General features: G+C 46.2%; 1 protein-coding gene across 1 annotated transcript in view; it reads right to left on the bottom strand.

The window, feature by feature from the left end:
• Positions 1-22,920, bottom strand: part of RP1L1 (RP1 like 1) — a gene marked incomplete at both ends in the record, with an annotated part of 51,353 nt that extends 28,433 nt beyond the window's left edge. The window contains 3 exons of the mRNA XM_082250536.1: positions 3,268-3,910; positions 10,008-10,095; positions 22,560-22,920. Of these exons, the coding sequence (XP_082106662.1) occupies positions 3,268-3,910; positions 10,008-10,095; positions 22,560-22,920 (1,092 nt within the window). The remainder of the gene's footprint in view (positions 1-3,267; positions 3,911-10,007; positions 10,096-22,559) is intronic.
• Between the last annotated feature and the right edge of the window lie 1,500 nt (positions 22,921-24,420).

The raw sequence follows: 24,420 nt of genomic DNA, 5'->3' as shown, positions 1-24,420 counted from the left end.
CCACATCCATGCCAGGTCAGTGCTCATCTGTGCCACATTAGTGCTCATCTGTGCCACATCCATGCCACACCCCTGCCACATCAGTGCTCATCCATGACACATCAATGCTCATTCGTGCCACATCCATGCAACATCATTGCTCATCCATGCCACATCAGTGCTCATCTGTGCCACATCGGTGGCACTACAGTGCTTCTTATCAGTGCCCTACAGTGCCTCACAAAATTTGTAATGGGAAGTCAGGAAATGACGGTGCTCCCTGGCCTGCATGTTGGGCCTCTGTATGTGGTCATGCTGTGTAAAAAGTGTCACACATGTGGTATCGCCATACTCAGGAGGAGTAGCAGAATGTACTTTGGGGTGTAGTTGCAAGTATGCTCATACAGTGTGTGAGAAAAAACTTGGAAATATGACAATTTTGTGAAAAAAATAAAAAAAATCTTCATTTTGCAAAGAATTGTGGGAAAAAATTTCAACTTCAAAAACTCACCACGCCTCTTACTAAATACCCTGGAATGTTTACTTTCCAAAAAGTAGTCATTTGGGGGGCATTTGTACTTTGCGGGCTTGTTAGGGTCTCAGGAAATGAGATAGGCCGTCAGTACATCAGGTGTGATCAATATTCAATGATTGGCACCATAGCTTGTAGACTCTATAACCTTCACAAAGACCAAATAATATACACTTATTTGGGTTATTTATACCAAAGATATGTAGGGATGAGCTTCGAGTTTGATCCGCTTGTTTGTCAAATGAGGAACAAATGGGCTTCTTCACAGGAACATAGAGTTCCTGCATTATCATGGACTCTCTGACCTCTGATTCCAATAAATCACCCGCTGGCCAAGGGACCTGGACCCACAACCATCTCAATTGCAAGCCTGGTATTCTACCACCTATGCCACCATCAAGCCCGCTAAGGGTGAACACACTCTCCCTAACTTCTAGCTCACTACCCAACTTGTAGAAGTTGGGTAGTTAGGCAGGGAGATTGTGGTACCCTTGAGCCCGCTTGACAGTGATGTAGGTGGTAGAATACCAGGCTTTAATTGCAAGGTTGTGAGTTCGACTCACTTGGCCAGCGGGTGATTTATAAGTGGAATTCTATAGTTAATAATACATTTACAGTTTGTTGAGATCAGATAGTACAGTGTATACCACAAAGATATATATATATATATAACAGGCTACATACATCGCACAAATGCGCCACTTTAAAGGAACATTAAGGGGACTCCCCAGGCACAATATTTAAAGGAAATTTTCATTTTTATTGTTTCACTTTAAGCATTATTAAAATCACTGCTCCTGTAAAGACTATTGTTTTTAAAAAAAAATGTTTTCATTGATTCATGTCCCCCAGGGCAGTACCCATGTCCCCATACGCTTTTTTGGGCCAACAGCTTGCATTTAAACCTTTAAAATGAGGACTTTTGATTTTCCATGTTCGTGTCCCATAGACTTTAATGGAGTTCGCATGTTCGCTAGAACATTTCCCCTGTTTGAGATGTTCTGGTGGGAACCAAACAGGGGGGTGTTTGGCTCATCACTAAAGACATGTAGCAGTATAAATTTTGGCCAAAATTTATGAAGAAAAATGACTAAATTTGCAAGATTTTAAAACCGAAACAAAGAAAAATGCATTTTTTTTACAATTTTTTTTTTTTTCATTTATAGCGCAAAAAAATAAAAAACCCAATGATGATTAAATTCCACCAAAAGAAAGCTCTATTTGTGTGAAAAAAATGGCAAAAATTTCATATGGGTACAGTATTACATGACTAAGTAATTGTCATTCAAAATGTGAGAGCACTAAAAGCTGAAAATTGGTCTGGTTAGGAAGGGGTTACATTGTTACATAGTTACATAGTTAGTGAGGTTGAAAAAAGACATCCGTCCGTCCAGTTCAACCTATGATGTGTGTGTGTGTTTGCTGTTAACCGTACATTGTATACCCCTGTATGTTGTGGTCTTTAAGGTGCCCATCTAATAGTTTTTTGAAACTATCAATGCTCCCTGCTGATACCACTGCTTGTGGAAGAGAATTCCACATCCTTACCTCTCTTACAATGAAGAACCCCTTACGTACTTTAAAGTTAAACCGCCTTTCCTCTAGTTTTAGTGAGTGTCCACGTGTCTTATTGTATTCCCTTTCTCTGAATAGTTTGTTCCTTATGCTAGGGTCGCCAGTACAGTATTTGTACATTGATATCATATCCCCCCTCAATCGTCTCTTCTCCAGAGAGAATCGATTCAGTGCTTGTAGTCTTTCCTCATAGCTGATGTCCTCCATTCCCCTAATTATTTTTGTTGCCCTTCTCTGGACTCTCTCCAGTTCCAGCACATCCTTCCTGAGGACCGGTGCCCAGAACTGGACAGCATACTCCAGATGTGGCCGGACCAGAGTCTTGTAGAGCGGTAGAATAATCTCTTTATTTCTGGAGTGAATCCCCTTTTTAATGCATCCCAGTATTCTGTTGGCTTTGCTTGCAGCGGCTACCAAGCCTGGGTACCAAGCCTGTTGTCTACCAGTACCCCCAGGTCCTTTTCCATCCTAGACTCACCCAGAGGTTCCCCCCCTAGTGAGTAGCTTGCTTTCTGGTTTCTGGCACCCAAGTGCATTACTTTACATTTTTCAACATTAAACCTCATGTGCCCTGTAGTTGCCCACCCCATTATTTTGTTCAGGTCCCCTTGTAAGGTTTCCACATCCTGCATAGAAGATATTGGCATGCTTAGTTTAGTATCATCCGGAAATACTGAGATTGTGTTAGATATCCCCTCCTCTAGATCATTTATGAATAAATTAAACAGGATTGGTCCCAGGACAGAACCCTGGGGGACCCCACTTTCCACACCCGCCCAATCCGAGTACTCCCCACCCAATCTGAGTACTCCCATTGAGTGCACAGTGGGTAAGTGGTTAAAGAGACCTTTCCCTTTCCTTCTTAACGTACATTTGTATAGCATTTTTTGCTTTCCATCTCATGTCACAGCTGTCTAGTAATCCCTGGATAGCAGCTGTGAAAACTCTACTTTCATAAGTTTATCCTGCTAGAAATCATCCTTTCTTTCTTCCTTCTTTTTCATTTGATTTTTTTCTCTATTGGCTGTACTTTCCACCAATAAATAACAAGTATCCCAGCCAATTGAGAAATCTACTACTGTCCATCTTTTTAGTGATCCAGGGTCATCTCTATCAAGGTAGACCAATCACTAATTTTATTTATGCATATTCCCCCCATTACGCATTATTGCCTGACTTACTCTCCTTCCATCCACGGTGTAGAGTCGTCGAACAGTAAACTGCAGGAGATCGGAAGCATCCTCCAGGAATGTCTTGAAGTTTCGTGCATTCCGTCGGTTTAGAATGATGGATCGCCTAACCGTTGGATCTCCGTTCTTCACCAGAACAACCTTCTTCCTCAGTTTGGGCACCTGTTGAAAGTGAGTTGCGGTGAACTCCTCCTCTGGCTCATCCTGTTGACCCTGTTTTTGGGCGCTCACTGGGCGACTGCTTTTGTGAGCGCCCACTTTACGCCCAGCGATGGGTTGCGCATATTTTTTATCAGAGCATATATAGCTTCCCCCATCTTGAAGCTGGTCCAGCCTGTTTATATTATGAGTTCCTCGAGGAGTAGTGATCGTCCGAACTCCGAACGGCAGAGGGACTCGGTTTGAAAGATCGTCCATAAGGGCACTAAAACTCTTGAAGCTACGCCGATTAATGGCCATTTTTACTCCACTGAACTGGGGGTCTCCACTCTTAAAGAAGGTTATCTTTTTTGCTGGGGTCACCTCAGAGACCGCATGAGGTCGGATCACCGGGGGCAGGGGCCGGTCTAGACTCGCTGGGGAGACCGGGTAGGCTTCAGCCATGGCGGAATTCATTCCGGATGGTAATCTGGAACTGAAATGGTAGAATAAAATAATGTTAGTGTATTGTCAGTTTCCAACATAAATTTTTTTAAATAACAGGTTAGCAATATAGTAGAAAACACAATATTTGACTTGTCATCCAGCCACCCCTTCCAGACTGAACAGTCAGGTCCTTTCGTTCTATTGCAGCAGCAGCTCCTGGATGTGTGGTCTGGAGCACCTTGTACAAACATCTCACTTGGTAAATAATTTCAAAATATTGATTGATTAGGAACATTGGATACAGCTAACGCATTTCAGGGGTGCGGCTTCCCCTTTTTCAGGAACTGGCAGCTACCCGTATATGACAATTCTAGCCTTAAAGTATAACTAAAGGCAAAACTTTTTTTTAGCTTCGGATAGAGTGGAGAAGGGGATAGAACACCTTTCACTTTTTTTGTGGACTGTGCCCCTCTTAAGGAGATTCATCCTTCAACTTGTCCTGTTTATCATTATCATTTAAAGTGAAAGTAAAAGAAATTACCCAAATTTTGGGTTGTCTCCAGAAAAGGGGAAATCTTCCAATGGGTACACTAGTTCTGAAGACCTGGGGGTCCCCATGGAATTCCCTTAATTTACAGGGATTTCCTCACACTTCGTGTTTGGCTATGGGACAGGAAGTTGAAGGAAATCACCGCAATGGGACACAGCTCTATCCAAAATGAAAACAAAAAAAGGTTTGCCTATAGTTCTACTTTAATTCATACTTTCTAGTGGACTCTAGTGGATTCTGATTCTATTACAAACCATTTATTCGGGCCCTGAAGACAGAGGAGGCTGCTCTACCAAAAAGCATTGGCTCAGTCTGGTTATTCTTATCCTATTCCTAATCATAAAATATTTGAAAAAACATTGCCAAGTGAGATCAATATTTGTACTAGGTGCTCCTAACTACACTGCTCAAACAAATTAAAGAAACACTTTTTAATCAAAGTACAGCATCAAGTCAATTAAACTCCTGGGATAGTGATCTGGTCAGTTACGTATCAGAGGGGGTTGTTAATCAGTTTCAGCTGCTTTGGTGTTATTGAAATTAACAAAAGGGGCACTAGATGGGCAACAATGAGACAAACTCCAAAATAGGAATGGTTTTGCAGGTTGAAGCCACTGACATTTTTTCCCCTACTCATCTTTTCTGACTATTTTACATTAGTTTTGCATTTGGCTAGGGTCAGTGTCACTACTGGTAGCATGAGGGGATGCCTGGACCCTATAGAGGTTGCACAGGCAGTCCAACTCCTCCAGGATGGCACATCAATACGCGCCAGTGCCAGAAGATTTGTTGTGTCTCCCAGCACAGCCTCAAGAGCATGGAGGAGATTCCAGGAGACAGGCAGTTACTCAAGGAGAGCTGGACAGAGCCATAGAAGGTCCCTAACCCATCAGCAGGACCAGTATCTGCCCCTTTGTGCAAGGAGGAACAGGATGAGCTCTGCCAGAGCCCTACAAAATGTCCTCCAGCAGGCCACTGATGTGAATTTCTCTGACCAAATAATCAGAAACAGACTTTATGAGGGTGGCCTGAGGGCCCGATGTCCTTTAGTGGGCCCTGTGCTCATTGCCGGAAATAGTGGAGCTCGATTGGCATTTGCCATTGAACACCAAAATTGGCAAGTCAACCACTAGCATCATGTGCGGCTGGTGCATGATAATTTGGGGGGGCTGCAAAACCCACAGCACCTGCGGGACGGCCGGCAGGTGGTGTAGGTTTTGCTATTCATTCGCTATTGTTTTACAACTGGGTGGGCTCAAGGCGCAGTGCCCTGCGCCCCGAGCCCGCCCTTTTTTGAAGCCTATTAGAGCCTCTGGCTCTAATCACGTGCTTAAAAAAAAACCCTATTGGAATCCATGCATCCGGCGCCCTGCATGTAGATTAGGGGGCCAAATGCATGGATGGGGGGGGGGCGGCACCCCTGCGCCGCCCAATGGACAGGCCACCACTGGCCTGAGCACATGTGACAAATGTGAAAGGGTCTGGAGAAGCCGTTAAGAACATTATGTTGCCTATAACATCATTCAGCATGACTGGTTTGGTGGTGGGTCAGTGATGGTCTGGGGGGGAATATCCATGGAGGGATGCAGAGACCTCTACAGGCTAAACAATGGCACCCTGACTGCCATTAGGTATCGGGATGACATCTTTGGAACCATTGTCAGACCCTAGGCTGGTGCAGTGAGTCCTAGGTTCCCCCTGGTGCACGACAATGCCCGGCCTCATGTGGTGAGAGTATGCAGCCAGTTCCTGGAGGATGAAGGAATTGATACCATTGAATGGCCCCCACGCTCGCCTGACCTAAATTCAATAGAACACCTCTAGGACATTATGTTTTGGTCCATCTGATGCTGCCAGGTTCCACCTCAGTCTGTTCAGGAGCTCAGTGATGCCCTGGTCCAGATCTGGGGGGAAATACCCCAGGACACCATCCGTCATATCATTAGGAGCATGCCCTGATGTTGTCAGGCATGCATACAAAAATGTGGGGGTCATACAAACTACTGAGGACCATTCTGAGTTGCTGCAATGAAATTTCAGCAAAATGGACTAGACTGCTGCATCATGTTTTCACTTTGATTTTTGGGGTGTCTTTGAATTCAGCCCTCTGTAGGGTGAGCATTTTCATTTCCATCAAACAATGTGGCATCCTTTCATTCCTAACACATTACCCAGTCCATACCAGTATAGATCCAAACACATTACCCAGTCCATACCAGTATAGATCCTAACCCATTACCCAGTCCATACCAGTATAGATCCTAACCCATTACCCAGTCCATACCAGTATAGATCCTAACACATTACCCAGTCCATACTAGTATAGATCCTAACACATTACCCAGTCCATACCAGTATAGATCCTAACACATTACCCAGTCCATACCAGTATAGATCCTAACACATTACCCAGTCCATACCAGTATAGATCCTAACACATTACCCAGTCCATACCAGTATAGATCTATAGATCCTGACACATTACCGAGTCCAAACCAGTATAGATCCGAACACATTGCCCAATCCATATCAGTATGTATATCAAGCATGATATTTTTCCCCATTCAGATCCGATGTGTTTTCAAAGTGTTCCTTTAATTTTTTTTTTTGAGCAGTGTATATATCCAGAAATAAATTGTCTGGTGATTATTTTATCATGATCAGAGAGGTAGAAGCCTGGGACCAGAACCAGGTCCATGCACCATACTTCCACCATGGCTTTACCTCCATAAAGGATAATGTATTTCTTTATATATTCAGTAAAATTGGTTGAGGAACCCTGTCCTAATGTAAATGAAAGATGATCCCTGGATACAGGTCTTATCCCTTCTATTACCACCAAATAAAAGTGGCTACAAAAATACATGATCCAAACCTGAAAATAAGGATGGGTCAAACACCCCCCTGTTCACTTCGCACCAGAACATCTCGAACAGGGAAAAAGTTCTAGCGACCATGTGAACTATATTAAAGTCTATGGGGCATGAACATGAAAAGTTCGCATTTTAAAGGCTTACTGTATATGCAAGTTATTTCCATGAAAAGTGTATGGGGACCCGGGTACTGCCCTGGGGGACATGAATCGATGCAAATTTTTTTTTTAAAACGATCATTTTTAAATGAGCAGTGATTTTAATTATGTTTAAAGTAGAACAAAAAAAAAAGAAAAATTCCTTTAAATATTGTGCCTGGGGGGGTCGCCTTAACCACTTTGCCAACGGAGGATTTTGCTGTCTTACGTCTGGGCCACTTTTTGCGATTCGGCACTGTGCGAATTTAACTGACAATTGCGCGGTCATGCAACGCCATACATAAACGAAATTTACGTCATTTTTTTCCCACAAACAGAGCTTTCTTTTGGTGGTATTTGATCACCTGTGCGATTTTTACTTTTTGCGCTATAAACAAAAAAATAACGACAATTTTGAAAAAATAACAATATTTTTCACATTTTTTATATAAAATCCCCCCCCCCCCCCCCCCCAAAAATGTAAAAATCAAATTTTTTTATCATTTTAGGCCAATTTGTTTTCTGCTGCATATTTTTGGTAAAAAAAAAAATCACAATAAACGTATTTTGATTGGTTTGCGCAAAAGTTATTGCATTTACTAACTAAGGGAAAGATTTCTGTCATTTTTGGTGTTTTTTTTTATAACGAGTAATGGCGGCGATCTGCGATTTTTTTTTTGCGGGACTGCGACATTGCGGCAGACAGATCGGACCCTTGACTGACATTTTTGACACTTTTGGGTTTACCAGTGACATTACTACAGTAATCAGTGCTATAAATATGCACTGTTATTGTAAAAATGACACTGGCAGGGAAGGGGTTAATTTTATTGGAGAGGGAGGGGTTAATATATGCCTGGTGCTTACTGACGTGTGTGGGGGGAGGTGACTATGTGACACAGGGACAGATCGCAGGTTGCAATCTGACCCTGCCTGTCACTTAGTTTACACAAGCGGACGGATCTCCAGACTCGATTCCCCGACGATCGGGGAAGAGCAGCAGCGATCGCCGCTGCTCCTCCCCTGGCTCGACTCCCGCTGTGACTGAATACAGCGGGAGCGAGCCTCCGGCGGCACGCACGCGCCGCCGAGAAAGGGGAGTGTCTGACGACGTAGGTCTACGTCGCTAGACGATAACGAACCACTTTGCCGCAGTAGAGCTCTAGTGAGCAGCGGCAAAGTGGTTAATGTGCCTGTAAAGTGGCACATTTGTACAATGAATGGATCTTGCTGCAGCAATACTGACATTTCTAAAGGAAAAAATGTAACTTAAACTTGCTCGCGGCTGTAATGTATTGCCGCCTCCTGGCAATACAGATAAAAATAACAAAAAAATGAAAAAAAAAAATGGCGTGGAGTCCCCCCCCCCTTCCTCCCAGTCCATACCAGGCTCTTCAGGTCTGGTATGGATTGTAAGGGGAACCCCAAATAAAAAAAAAAAAAAACGGCATAGGCCCCCCCCAAATTCCATACCAGACCCTTATCAGAGCATGCAGCCTGGCAGGTCAGGAAAGGGGGGGGGGGGAACAAGCAAGCGCCCCCCTCCCTATCTGAACCATACCCGGCCACATGCCCTCAACATGTTCTGCCCCAAAACACCTTGTCCCCATGTTGATGGGGACAAGGGCCTCTTCCCGACAACCCTGGGCTGTGGTTGTCCGGGTCTGCAGGTGGGGGGCTTATCGGAATCTGGAAGCCCTTTTTAACAAGGGGGCCCCCAGATCCCACCCCCCCCCCATGTGAATGGGTATCGGTTACACCCATTCACCAAAAAAAGTGTCAAAAAGTAAAGAAACTGTGTTTTACAAGTCCTTTAATAAAAAAATAAAAAGTAAAAAAATAGTGCCCCTCAATGAAAATCCATCGTCAATCACAACCCCCGCTGAACCCGAAAAAAAACAAAACTAAACGCTTCTGCCTCTTGGGACGCCTCCCGCCGTCTGCTTTCTCTTTTTAATTTTGGCGTGGAGTTCCCCTTAAAGTCTGTACCAGACTCAAAGGGCCTGGTATAGATTTTGTGGCGGGGGCCCACGCCGCTTTTCTTTTTTTAAATTCTGTCATAGGGTTCCCCTTAACCACCTAAATACAGGGCACTTTCACCCCCTTCCTGCCTAAACCTATTTTCAGCTTTCAATGCTCATTGGCATTAATGGGAAATCTTGGTCAGCTTGGCATGGCACTGCTCCCCCAACTATAAGTGACAAGGACACCAAACTTGGGGAGCATCAAGAGGGAACCCAGGACTACAACATATCCATACATTTTAAAATTGGGGTATGCCTGTATACTACACTGACTGCACTAAACTATCTGACCCCACTATCCACTAACTACCTGCCTAATCTCTATTGTCACAAACTATAAACGGCTGCCGTGTAAGCAGCAGCCTTATATAGTGTGGGGCATGGATTTAGCCCCTGAGCCATGATTGGCCAAAGGCACTCTACATACAGGTCTGGTGCATGTTGTGGCCAATCATCATCAGTGCATTATGGGGCGCTGCCGATCGCCTCATTTGTTCATGTGTTCACTGTTCAGCGAACACACGAACAGCTGATGTTTGAGTCGAACGTAACCCATCCCTACCTGAAAACCTTGTGAGCTCCTAGAAACAGCCTGCTTTTTGCTTCATGTTCAGACTTGGCATAGAACTCTAAAACCCAACAGTCATAACCTGTATCGAGTAACATAAAAATAAACTGCAGTTGGATATGACTCCTCCAAAGTGACCCTGATGCACCAGTAAGCAGGTGTAGTCTGCTGTCTCCACTGCAGGTGGCACTCAACCACAGTAGCAATGCAGAGGATGAGGAAGTCATGAAGAACCTGGTTCCTCTATGGTTTCCTAAATCACTGGGGGCAGAGATCCGATTGGATGCTGGCTGCCCATGTGGCGATCTTAGGTGTGGCAGAGTCTATATAAGACCCTGGCCCCCCGGTTTATAAAACATAACCAATAAAATTTCCAGCTCAACTCACCAGCCAACCTACTACCAACCAAATTAATCTGCCTACCAGTTTGCATTAAAAACAGGGGTTTAGTTAGCACACATTTGCAAATACATGTGTAAGCTGCGGAGGCCGCGACAAGGAACCCCATTATTATCCGCAGTCCTCACTCTATACATTTGTGAGAGCCTCCATAGTAGAAACACATGCATTATAATAAATAGGCAGAGGGCAGGTGAGCCTGGAAGAAGCCCACCCCTCCTTAAAGGCACATGGGCTCACTGGACACCCAGCGTATAGCACAATGGCAGCAAAGGTGTCCACTATTTCCCCTCACCAGAATTCCAACAGTACAAACACATGGGCACAAATGTATGTGCTTCTACTATGGAGGCTCTCAAAAATGTATAGAGTGATGACTGCGAATAATAATGGGGTGACTTGTCGTGGCCCAGCTTATGCATGTATTTACAAATGTGTGCTAACCAAACCCCAGTTTTTAACGCAAACTGTTAATTCAGTTGGTAGCAAGTTGGCTGGCGAGTTGAGCTGGGAATTTTCTTTGGTTTTTGTGACAACACCACATATTTGGGTTGTTTATTTATATCCTGCATTCGGTGTACCTTGTTACCAAATACCCTTTTCCCCTTTTTGCCCAGTTCGGAGGAGAGCCGAGTTAAAGTGTTCACCGGGATGTGGCCGCCATTCGGATCATCGATCCCCACCTGCTTACAAAAATGGCGGCCATCTTGTCACCAAAACAAAGACAGCGGGACTTGGTCTTTGAGTGTCTGGAACTCTAGGCCGGACACTCAACCGGTGCACCTTCAGCGGATGCCTGCTTTGCTTCCCATTCAGCCAGGAGATCGCTATTTGGCGTGGCTGCCCCTAAGACCCAGATGATCCAACACTACTCCTGAACCCCATGGACAGTTCACCTTTTTGGGTCAATTTGGAGACATTCAGAACTCCCTGACCGTGACCATTGAACTTATGGAACTATTGTGGGCATCTGCCTCGTGTGCAGTCGGTCAAATCTTTACCTCGTGGCGTTTCTGCTGAATACATGGGATCAGGGCACTATTTGGCCAGATTGAGCTCTCCGAAAACCAGCTATTTGGGCATATAACATGTGTGGGGGTTCTGACATATTTAGGATGTGTTAATACATATTTTCATGTTTTCTGTATTTTCTGTCGAGTCATTGTGACTCATGTTTTTATGTGGGTGTGTCGTGGGAGTTCCCGTGGGCGTATGTCATGTACCTTGACTTGCATAAAAGCCGGCCATCTGGCCTGAATAAAACATTCCTGTTGTACCCTTCAACTAGTTTCGACTGCTCGCTAGGATTTCGGGAACGATCGATCCAGGCGAAAAGGGCTATAGTCACAAAGTCCCTAGCCAGTCCGGGAGTGTCTGAAAGAACGGTATTCAGGATACCAGCGTTCTTTACAGTTTTGTTTTACATGCGTTGCCCTTCCATGTGCTTGTTGCTGTGAAGGCCAGTTATAGTTAGGGGCAGTGGCCATTTGTTTGGGGTGCTTTATGCAAGTGGGTAGAGTAGGGACAGGTACCCCATCTGTTACGGACAGTACTAGGGTACGGAAAGGTCCCTGAAGAGGAGGGAAAGCGTAGGGTTCACAACTTCTCTGAGCTTCTACCTGCTTGGGCTCAGGATGGCCAGGCCGCATTCTGCCCCTCTCTACAGATGCTGTCAATTTGGCTAAAACCTGCTTACTACAGGATTTCAGAACTGTGAGTGTTCCCGGCTGGGCTTTCTTCCCACCCAGTGTTTGTGAATTTTCTTTGCGTTATTTTAATACAAGTTATTTCATCGCACTGGGCTATGTGTGTTATTGCCGCCACACCATGCTGCACCCCACCTACACTATCTCTTCATTTCTGATACTGCACCAGGCACTGATACTCAAGTGTCTCAGAGTGAATCTCCAGCTATGTAAGCAAAGAAGCCAGGGTTCCCCCATAATTTATACCAGGCCCTCCAGATCTGGAATAAATTTAAAGCAGGACCCTATGCAAAAAAAAAGCATAAAGTCCCTCCCAAATTCTAATCTGGTATTGATTTTAAGAAGGAACCCTGCAAGAATCAAGGAAAGAAAAGCACTAGACCCCCCCCCCCCCCTCCCAAAAAAGTCCATACCAGGCCTTTTTCCAAGCATGCAGCCTGGCAGGTCAGGGGCCATGAAATGTAAGGTATGAGCATGCGCTGACCCTCCTCCGGAACCCTACCAGGCCACATGCCCTCAACATTGGGTGATCCTGGCCAAGCACCTTGTACCCATGTTGATGAGGACAAGGGCATCTTCCTCATAACTCTTACCCGCTGGTTGGGCAGAGGGCTTATTGGAATCTAGAAAAAGGATAGGGCCCTCTGTTACACATTCACAAAAAAAAAAATGTAAAAAATTGTCCAACAATGTACATCTACTGTCAACTTGCCCAGTGATGTAGATTAACATGAATCACAATTCCCAACAAAAAAAGACACCCACTGACACTAATCTGGTCACGTCACTCCAGACACAGTCAACACAGTCAACAGTATTATAAATATAGGCCGCACTTCAAACGTAGCCCTATTTCTGTGTTTAATGAGTAAAAAACTACACACAGTGATGTCTCCACCCTTAAAGCAACCTTCCTTGTGTTTCACCACTACTGGCTTGCTTACAAGGATATTGGGCTTCCCTTATCCTTGTGAGCCAGCCAGCGGTGGTGAAACGCGTCAAGGAAGGTTGGAGACATCAATCTATGCCGTCTTTTTTTTTAAAAAGTACACACAGAAAGAAAAGATAAGTTCTGGAGTGCGGCTTATATTTCCCAAACTTTTGAGTGAGAATGGAGGCGGGCTGTGGTAGCCAACACCCCCGGGTTGTTTATGTGCGATTAAAGGAGCCAGTCTGGAGCAGAGCCATGGGTTTTGGTGTGTTCAAGACGTAGTCAATGAAGTCACTGGGGTCATCATGATGACCATAACAAAATTTTAAAAATTTGCTTTGGTAGATTAAGCTAATGGCAGTACCCAGTCCCCCAAATCATGTGTTTGCTAATTCCTTGCCAATTAGCCTAGAAAATGGCAAGAACTGCTTATGACATTGGGCTGCTGTGGACTTCAATGGCACCTGAACTTTAGTCATGTTCAGCGAACCTTGCTAGAACCGAGCCCAGTTGTGTTTGGTTCATCACTATCCATATCGATTGAGTTTTGCTTGAAAAATCTAAAGGAGATTGTAGAAACAGAACGCAATAAGTAAGTGGTCAACAATGCAAAACATGTAGTATAATGGGTAGAACCCTCAGACCTTAGATAAGCTCCAATGCATGAACTTCATCCCCAAACCCTCTACCTCTATGAACAAAGAGCACTAATGTAGACGTGCGTGGGCTTCTTCTATACAGTATGCTGGCGTTCTCAGCCACTGGTGGGTTTTCAGTGATGTCAGGGACGTAGGTGGGACAGTCTTTGTAATTGCCAGCCAGTTGACAGAGCTGTCGGTTACAGCCAATGGCAGCAGGTGCCAGTACAAACAGCGTTGGCACGTGTATCGGGTGCGGGAAGGGGAGTTTGATTTCTGCCATATGTTTTTTTCTATCATGGGAATCAAGTAGACGGCACAATGCATAGCTCTGACTTTCTGAGTATAAGGTACACCTCTAAAAATTATTGTTTGGACCTGCAGTTGTCTTTTTTACCATGACTTTGCAATTAAAGCAAAAATAGAATCTGACATTTTAGTATGGACAACCAAGACAAGTGAGGATCATGAATATAGAGAAACAGTCAGGATGTCATAGGCGTCCTTCAGAAAGTGGGCAGTTCCATTCCCATCACTGGAGGAAAAATGCACAGACATGTTCTACCTGTAGCTTCATCATCTACGCATGTAATGTGAGCTCTTCCCATAGCGGGACATGACACAGAAATATGGAGCTTATAGGGGATTAGCATAACTCAGGCTGGTATTAGTAGGCAGAGGAAGGAGACAGTGTTGTAGCAAACCAGCCCCTGTGCATCTATCTATCTATCTATCTATCTATCTATCTATCTATCTATCTATCTATCTATCTATCTATCTATCTATCTATCTATCTATCTATCTATCTATCTATCTATCTATCTAATGAAAAAGTATTCATGCCCCTTGAAATTTTCCACATTTTGTCATATTACAATCAAAAAGGTATATGTATTTTATTGGGGTTTTATGAGATAGACCAACACAACATTGCACATCATTGGGAAGTGGAAGGAAAATGATAAATGGATTTCAATTTTTTTTTACAAATAGAGGGTAGCATGGTCCCTGTAGAGCTTGCTGTATGGTGACTTGTTGGGTCTCCTCTGATTACCAGCACACAGTCACTTAGGGTAAGGTTCACACATTCATCCTTACTCCCGATGGCTCGTTGCTCAATAAACAGTCCAGGGGTTTTGCTTTTTAGTGTTTATTTTGGAACTTGGATGGGAGAAGGGAATAGTGGGATACTCCAACTGGAACTATTCACAATGGATAAGGATAACTCTCACTTGGCCTCACCAGGTTGTTTGTGGAAGCAGCTGCACTTCTTGAACCATACTGCCACATGTAGGGAAAGGGTTAAGTCTCCTTGTTCTTTTCTCTCCAGCAATAGACTTGGTGAACTACATTCTCTTCAGGATACTCTCTAGCATCCCCTTTACTGACTCTTCTAGCAGCAGGATGGCTCCCCTCAGGTCAGGCCCCTTGACACAGGTCCGTACTCACTCATAATCAGAATCTCCAATGTCCCCCCTTTAGACAGCTTCACCAGACTTCTGGGTTCAATTCCTCTCTAGCACTCTCTATGCCCTCAGGTTGACTACCTGAGGTCGCATGGCGCCTCTACAGAGGAGGAGGCAGCCGCCCCCTCCCTCCGGGACTCCGCTATCCAGACAAAAGACCCCAAGCACATGTGCTCCTATTATTGATACAGTATGCCAGTATGCACTGAGGCATTTTCCTCTGCCAAATCAACAGGGCTGTACTAAACGCCTATGCACTCATTTGTCAGGTTTCCTCCCACTGTCCAACATGCATCCCTCTTAGACCAGTGTGTAGCACTCTGCAGACAGACTGAGTTGCACCTGAGCACATTGCGCAGACCTCACTAGCAGATCCTGCTCTCTGGTAGGCAGAGAACAATATAGATTTACCTGCAATCCCTCTGGTAAGCAGACAAGATCCAAAAACTATACTCTCTCTCTAGCACCTACGTAGGAGGGTGCTACATTAATATGTGAAAAGTGTGGCGTGCATTTGTATTCACCCCCCACACCCGAGTCAATACTTTGTAGAACCGCCTTTTCCTGCAATTACAGCTGCAAGTCTTTTTGGGGAGGTCTCTACCAGCTTTGCACATCTAGAGAGGGAGATTTGTGCCCATTCTTCTTTGCAAAATATCTCAAGCTCTGTCAGATTGGATGGAGAGCATCTGTGAGCAGCAATTTTCAAGTCTTGCCACAGATTCTCAATTGGATTTAGGTCTGGACTTTGACTGGGCCATTCTAACACATGAATGTGCTTTGATCTATTCTAAACCATTCCATTGGTTGTATGTTTAGGGTCGTTATCCTGCTGGAAGGTGAACCTCCGCCCCAGTCTCAAGTATTTTGCAGACTCTAACAGGTTTTCTTCTAAGATTGCCCTGTATTTGGCTCCATCCATCTTCCCATCAACTCTGACCAGCTTCCCTGTCCCTGCTGAAGAAAAGCATCCCCACAACATGATGCTGTCACCACCATGTTTCACGGTGGGGATGGTGTGTTCAGGGTGATGTGCAGTGTTCATTTTCTGCCACACATAGCGTTTTGCTTTTAGGCCGAAAAGTTAAATTTTTGGTCTCATCTGACCAGAGCACCTTCTTCCACATGTTTGCTGTGTCCCCCACATGGCTTCTCACAAACTGCAAACGGAACTTCTTATGGCTTTCTTTCAACAATGGCTTTCTTCTTGTCACTCTTCCATAAGTGCCAGATTTGTGGAGCGCACGACTAATAGTTGTCCTGTGGACAGATTCTCCCACCTGAACTGTGGATCTCTGCAGGTCCTCCAGAGTTACCATGGGCCTCTTAGCTGCTTGTCTGATGAATGCTCTCCTTGCCTGGCCTGTCATTTTAGGTGGACGGCCATTTCTTGGTAGGTTTGCAGTTGTGCCATATCCTTTCCATTTTCGGATGATGGATTGAACAGTGCTCCGTGAAATGCCCAAAGCTTGGGATATTTTGTTTTTTATAACCTAATTCTGCTCTAAAATTCTCCAAAACTTTATGCCTGACCTGTCTGGTGCGTTCCTTTGCCTTCATGATGCTGTTTGTTTACTAAGGTTCTCTAACAAACCTCTGAGGGCTTCACAGAACAGCTGTATTTATACTGAGATTCTATCTATCTATGATGTGGGTTGACCACCATAGGTTGAATACAGCCTGAATCGAAGAATGTCAGGTGATGTGGTGCAATGTGATACTGTGGAAAAAAAGCTTACAAACTATGCTAATAAATAGGAATGGACTCGGGCGTGTTCAGGATCCCACCTGCCCGATTCTGCCAGGAACCCGACACTGCACGCGGCTAATCACAGGCAGTGAAACATTTTCCCGGGAACTGTCTTACTGCAGGGATCTCCAAACTACGGCCCTCCAGCTGTTGCGTACTTCGCATCCCATGAGGCATTGTAAAACTCTGACATATATATTGCAGTTCTAGCAGATTCCTCTGCTAGAACTGCAATGAAGGGACACCTCCTGGAACTACTCACAGGTGGACCATGCTAATGAGGTTCTAGCAGAGGAATCTGCAGCCTGCACACTTTTCCCATGACAGGAGTGAGTATTGCCCTATGGTTTTGAGAAGTGGGATTATCTTCTCTATGAATAGTGTAGGGCCCACTGAAAATGGGGTACTTTGACGTAGTGGTGGGCTTAAGCACAGTATGGCCATATGGTGTGACCAAATTCCCATATCTACTTTATAAGAGCAGGTTTTTTTAAATAGCCTTGCAAGATTTGAAAACAAATTTTTTTCTGTGTATGTGTGCGCTATTATATTGTTCAACAACCATGTCATAGACTTCCTAAGTTGATGAGATACAAAGAGGAACACCTATCAGAGCCATATTTTATAGCAGGGGTGGGGAACCTTTTTTCTACCAAGGGCCATTTGCATTTTTGTAACATCATTCGGGGGCCGTACAAAATGTATGCATAAATGTAATAGGCATTGATTTGCGGCAAAAAACGCTGTAAAAAATTGCGTGACTTTGAGGTCATAAAAGTGTGAAAGGGGCCTTCAGTAATCAAGGTATAGCGTGCCCCCTTTCAATGCAGACTGACCACAGCGTGCCCCCCTTTCAATGCAGACTGACCACAGCGTGCCCCCTTTCAATGCAGACTGACCACAGCGTGCCCCCTTTCAATGCAGAGAGACCACAGCGTGCCCCCTTTCAATGCAGACTGACCACAGCGTGCCCCCTTTCAATGCAGACTGACCACAGCGTGCCCCCCTTTCAATGCAGACTGACCACAGCGTGCCCCCCTTTCAATGCAGACTGACAACAGCGTGCCCCCCTTTCAACGCAGAGTGACCACAGCGTGCCCCCTTTCAATGCGGAGTGCCCAGAGCGTGCCCCCTTTCAATGCGGAGTGCCCAGAGCGTGCCCCCTTTCAATTCGGAGTGCCCAGAGCGTGCCCCCTTTCAATGCGGAGTGCCCAGAGCATGCCCCCTTTCAATGCGGAGTGATTGACCACAGCGTGCCCCCTTTCAATGCAGAGTGATTGACCACAGCGTGCCCCCTTTAAATGCGGAGTGATTGACCACAGCATGCCCCCATTCAATGCGGAGTGCCCACAGCGTGCCCCCTTTCAATGCGGAGTGATTGACCACAGCGTGCCCCCTTTCAATGCGGAGTGATTGACCACAGCGTGCCCCCATTCAATGCGGAGTGCCCACAGCGTGCCCCCTTTCAATGCGGAGCGATTGACCACAGCGTGCCCCATTTCAATGCGGAGTGATTGACCACAGTGTGCCCCCTTTCAATGCGGAGTGCCCACAGCGTGCCCCCTTTCAATGCGGAGTGCCCAGAGCGTGCCCCCTTTCAATGCGGAGTGCCCAGAGCGTGCCCCCTTTTAATGCGCAGTGCCCAGAGCGTGCCCCCTTTTAATGTGCAGTGCCCAGAGTGTGCCCCCTTTTAATGTGGAGTGCCCAGAGCGTGCCCCCTTTTAATGTGCAGTGCCCAGAGTGTGCCCCCTTTTAATGTGCAGTGCCCAGAGTGTGCCCCCTTTTAATGTGGAGTGCCCAGAGCGTGCCCCCTTTTAATGTGCAGTGCCCAGAGTATGCCCCCTTTTAATGTGCAGTGCCCAGAGTGTGCCCCCTTTTAATGTGGAGTGCCCAGAGCGTGCCCCCTTTTAATGTGGAGTGATTGGCCACAATGCAGAGTGAACAGCGTGCCAAGCCCCAGAGCACTTACCTGTTTTAGCGGTGGCCGGCTTCCTCTCTTCAGTCCCCGCGTCTCTTCGAGTCCTCCCGCGTCCCGCCTCCCGCCTCCTCCTCGGCCAATGACATTGGCCGAGGAGGAGGCAGATCCGTGAGACAGTAGCGAATTTTCATTCGCTATTGTCACACAAATGGGCGGGCTCGAAGCGCACTGCTCTGCACCTCGGGTCCAGCCTTTTCGGAGATTCACAGTGTCAGAACGGAGCCATCGGCTCCTTCTGACACAGCGGCACGGATCGCGGGCCGGACAGAAGGATCGTGCGGGCCGCATACGGCCCGCGGGCCGGAGGTTCCCCACCCCTGTTTTATAGGCATCCATGCCACATCCATTCATATAGTATTGGCCTAAAAAAAGACTGGCAATCAATATTTGACAATGAGCACTCTATACTTTGCCTTCCCTTCTGAGACAGTGGACACCTTACTGTATGAAAGGTTACTGGAGAAGACACAACAATGTCAAAGTCTTCCTAAGTTTCTGAGTAGAGGAACACCTATCAACGCCATGTTTTGTAGGCATCCATGTCTCTTCCATTCATATTATATTGACCTAATAAAAAAAAAAAGACTGGCAATCAATATTTGACAATGTGCACTCTCAAATTTGCCTTCTCTTCTGAGACAGTGGACACCTTACTGTATGAAAGGTTACTGGAAAAGACGCAAGTATTTCGTAGTCTTGCTAAGTTCTTGGGATAGGAAGAGGACCACCTGTCAGAGCCATATTGTGTATGGATTAATACCACATCCATTCTTTTCATATTGGCCTAAGAAAATACAATATTTGACTAAGAGCACTCTATACTTCCCTTCCCTTCTGAGACAGTGGACATCTTGCAGTAGGAAATGATACAGGAAAAGATACAACAATGTCAAAGTCTTCCTAAGTTTCTGAGTAGAGGAACACCTATCAGTGCCATATTTTATCTTCCAATATTTTTATTAAAGTTTTACGAAAAGGTAAGCAAAATATACAACAGTGCAAAGTGTGCCTATAAGGCTTGGTCATATACAACAGAGATAGCATAACATTCTCAAAATGTAAATTGAAGCACAACTGACACAGATATAGCCGGAGTAAGAAACTCGATATAAACAGAATAAGTCATGGAATGGCAGCCCAAGTCAGGGTCAGAGCAGAGCCCCAAACCGGCCACCAGGTTGGCCAGCGGTCCCGGGCCCCCCCCCCCCCCCCCGGCGCCCCACCCCGCCCCCCCCCCCCCGGCGCCCCACATGGGAACATACTGCGCCCCAGAAGGGAGGTGGTCCCCGGCCTCGGCACCCCACCTCAAACCGAGGGGGGGCACCGACCTTCCGGCTGTGCACTGTAATGAGTAAGAATGATAATACGGGGAGAAAAAAAAAGAACAAACAAAAAAAAAGAAGGGGAAGGAATGAACGAAGAGAAGGGGAGCAGAGGAAAAGAGAAGGAAAAGAGAGAATGAAGTTAGGTAGCCCGCGAGGGCCCAAGCAATGGCAAGGAAGGAGATAGGAGAAGAGAGTAGTAGCGGTGGATAGAAAAGGAAGGGGGGGGTCCGCCCACCCCCACCAGGCCCCCCCATTTCCCCCAGCCCCCGTGGGGGACAACGGCACTCCCCCCCTCAATGGGGACCTGCCAAATATCTGAGCCAGGGGTCCCATGTCTTATCAAACAAGCGCATTTTATCATGAAGTAGCGCCACCATCCGTTCATTTATCATGATCCATGTCAGCTTGGCTTTGAGTAGCTCAAGTGGTATTACAGGAGAGCGCCAGGAGGGGGCGATCGCAATTTTAGCCGCTGTGAATATAAAAGCTATAAGGCGTTTAGTGGGTTTAGACTCCCCCTCGATCCGCCCCCCCAACAGGGCTTGTTGGGGGGATTTAACCAAATTAACCTGCGTCAAGGAATAGATTAAATTGTACGTGCGGATCCAGAAGCGCCTTACTTTCGGGCAAGCCCACCAAGTGTGGAATACAGTACCCGCCTGTCCGCATCCCCGGAAACAATCGGGGGACGCAGTCCGATCCGCCGCCGCCAACCTGACCGGGACCATGTACCAGCGGAGGAACACCTTATAGTTAGCCTCTATCAAGGAAGTATTAAGTAGGGATTTGAAGTTAGATTGTGCTAAGGAATTCCATTCGGCGCGATCTCCAAATTGTCATTCAGATCCTCCTCCCAGCGGAGCATGTACGGAAGTTTAGTATCGTCATCGTGCAACATGTTATAGATCGTGGATATGTAACTTTTTTGGTTGTCCACCATGCGACATAGGAACTCCATTTGTGTGGAGGTAGTGATGTCACTTTTGTTTTTTAGAGAGGCTACATAATGGGAAATTTGGGTATAGCGGTAGCATTCGCTGCCCGGGAGGGAATATTTTTCCTGCAACTGATTCTTAGGAAGCAATCCGCGGTGATCACACAGATCTGCCAGCCGGAGAAGTCCCTTGTTTGTCCACCACTCAAACGCCGAGGGACATAGGCCCGGGGGAAACAGGGGGTTGCCCAATAGAGGCGCCAGAGGCGTGTGGGGAGATTTAAAACTGTATCTTTTCGAGAGTCTATCCCATATACCCAGGGAGAAGGACAGAGGGGGGCAAAGCACCCCCGGTCTGTCCTTGGCCCTTAACCAGAGTGCGTGATGTATCGGAATTGGTAAGTGGGCCGATTCCAATCGCATCCAAATGGGGTGAGGATTCTGGGAGTGAAAGCGGACTAAATGAGCAAGTTGAGCCGCGTAATAGTATTTTACCAAATCAGGGACCCACAGCCCTCCTCTAAGCTTCGGGGTGAAGAGAGTACGTCTGTTCACCCTGGGCCTCTTGCCCCCCCACACAAAGTGTCCCCTGAAATTCCCTGAGATCCGACATGTTCAGCATTACAGATAAAGTGCGAAACAAATATAACAATCTAGGCAAGATATTCATTTTGACTGAATTCAACCTACCGAACCACGATGGAGGGTTAGCTGACCAGCGAGTGAGGTCCTCCCCAAGTTGTTTGTATAGGGGTGGGTAATTGTGTGTGTATAGTGTAGCAAAGGATGGCGTAAGGTGTATCCCCAAATAAGGCAGTGACCGTTCCTGCCAGGTGAAAGTGAAACTAGCCTTGAGAGCCGACTGTGTGGCCGCCTCTTATGTCAAATTTAAAGCCTGGGACTTGGAGGGGTTAACCCGCAGGCCAAAGAGGGATGCAAACTCTGCCAGGACCTTGAGCAAATTAGGGAGAGATATCAACGGATTCGAGATGAACATCAAGATGTCATCTGCAAAGAGGGCACATTTATGTTCTAGGCCCCCGCACGGTATACCTTGAACATTCGGATTAAGGCGAATCTTAGTGGCCAGCGGTTCCAAGGCCAAAATAAAGAGGAGAGGTGACAAGGGGCACCCCTGACGTGTGCCCCTGCGTATCGACAGGAAGTCAGAATCATAGCCCTTGATAGACAGCCTCGCTATAGGGTTGTCATACAGCGTTCAGATAAGGGTGAGAAAATTGCGTCCGAAGCCAAAACGTTCCTGAGTCAGCATTAGGTATTCCCAAGACAGGGAGTCGAATGCCTTATGTAAATATAACGATAATAGCATGCCTTTCCTACACCCCATACCATCCCAGTTAGATTGAAGGGCCTATATGATGTTAAGTGCGTGCCTAGTTTGGTCTGGGGCCTGCCTACCAGGGACAAAACCCACTTGATCCGGGTGGATATAATCCGCCAGGAAAGAATTCAACCTGGTCGCCTGTACTTTCGCCATAATCTTAAGATCCACATTAATGAGTGATATCGGCCTATAGTTGAGGCAATCCCCATGGTCTTTGCCCGGCTTAGGAATGACATGTATGAACGCATTGTTTTCATACTTAGGGATAGCCACACCCTTCCTAATGGAGTTGAAATAGGAACGAAGATGAGGGGCGAGGGTTTCACTAAATTTTTTGCAATAGTGTCCGGAAAACCCATCGGGGCCAGGTGCTTTAGCAGGGTTAATGGTTTTAATAGCGGCCAGTACCTCAGAGTCCGAGAACTCCCTTTCCATGAGATCCACATGGGGGGAGGATAGCCGAGGTAGAGGGATATCCCGGAAAAAGTCATCAAAAAGGGGTTGGCGGAGGGGTGGCGGCTGGGAATAGAGTTTGGAGTAAAAATGGTAAAACCCGTTTACCACCAATTGGGGGTTTTGTGTCCAAAGACCAGACCGAAGTCTCAGTTTAGGAAGCGCTGGTGAATAGGGTCTTGGAGTTAGCTTACGGGCCAACAGCGTGTGGGGTTTGTCTCCCAAAGTATAATAGCGATTTCCCGTCCAGCGGAATTACTTCTCCGCCCTAGTGGTCAGGCTAAAATTGAGGGCCACTCGGGCCGCATCAATCTTATGTCTGATATCTACCTCCGGAGCCCTTTTCTGTTCCCTCAAGAGGTCACGTAAGACCCCTTCCTGTTGCGTTATCTCCCCGCCTCGTTCTCGCTTTTTCCAAGCGGCTATTTGGATGAGTTTACCCCTGATCGTCGCTTTGTGCGCCGCCCAGACCATCGTGGGGGAGGTGTCCGTGACAGGGTTATCAGCAAAAAATTGGCACAAACAGTCCGACACTTCCTGGAAAACTGAAGGGTCATTGAGCAGGGAGGCATTGAGCCTCCAGGAGGACGGTTTAGGTTTAGTCCACAGGTCAGAGATCGTCATCACTACTGGAGAGTGGTCAGACCGCGGGGTGGGGACTATCTGAGCTTTCAACACAAAAGGGAGGATAGCCGACATGGCAAAAAGATGATCGATGCGGGCATAAGTTTTATGTGCATGGGAGTAGTGAGTAAAGTCCCGCATCGTCGGGTGGTCGTTCCTCCACACATCCACCAGACCGGCGGAGTGCAGCAAACGGGCCAGCCGGACGCCTTGCCGTGGGGCATGTCTCAGAGACGCTCTCAAAGAGTTAGACTTATCCATGACCTGATCCAAGGTGACATTGCTGTCACCCCCAAATACCACGTGGCCCGTTGCGTGAGGCATAATCACATTTAACATATCACTGAAAAAGGGCACTTGACCTACATTAGGGGCGTAGTAGGAAAAAAAAGTCACTTCATGTTCATTGATTGTTCCGTGCACCATAACGTAGCGCCCCTCCTTATCCCTAATTACTCCCTTAGGTGTAAATGGTACCTTCTTAGCTATACAACAGTGCCATATTTTATAGGCATCCATGTGTCTTCCATTCATATCGTATTGGCCTAAAAAAAAAAAAAAAAAACTGGCAGTCAATATTTGACTATAAGCACTCTATACTTGCCTTCCCATCGAAGACAGCGGACACCTTACATTATGAAAGGTTAGGGGAGAAGACACAAACATGTCATTGACTTCCTAAGTTCCTCAGATACAAAGAGGAAGACCTATCAGTGCCATATTTTGTAGGCATCCATGCCACACCCATTCATATTATACTGGCCTAAAAAAATACCAGCAATCAATAGTAGACTATGAGCGCTCTGTGCACTTCTGAAACAGTGGAGACCTTGCAGTATGAAAGGCTACAGGAAAAGT

This window comes from Pelophylax lessonae (assembly GCF_965119305.1).
Source record: "Pelophylax lessonae genome assembly, chromosome: 3".
Taxonomy (NCBI): domain Eukaryota; kingdom Metazoa; phylum Chordata; class Amphibia; order Anura; family Ranidae; genus Pelophylax; species Pelophylax lessonae.
This window is presented reverse-complemented; position numbering and strand designations above follow the sequence as displayed.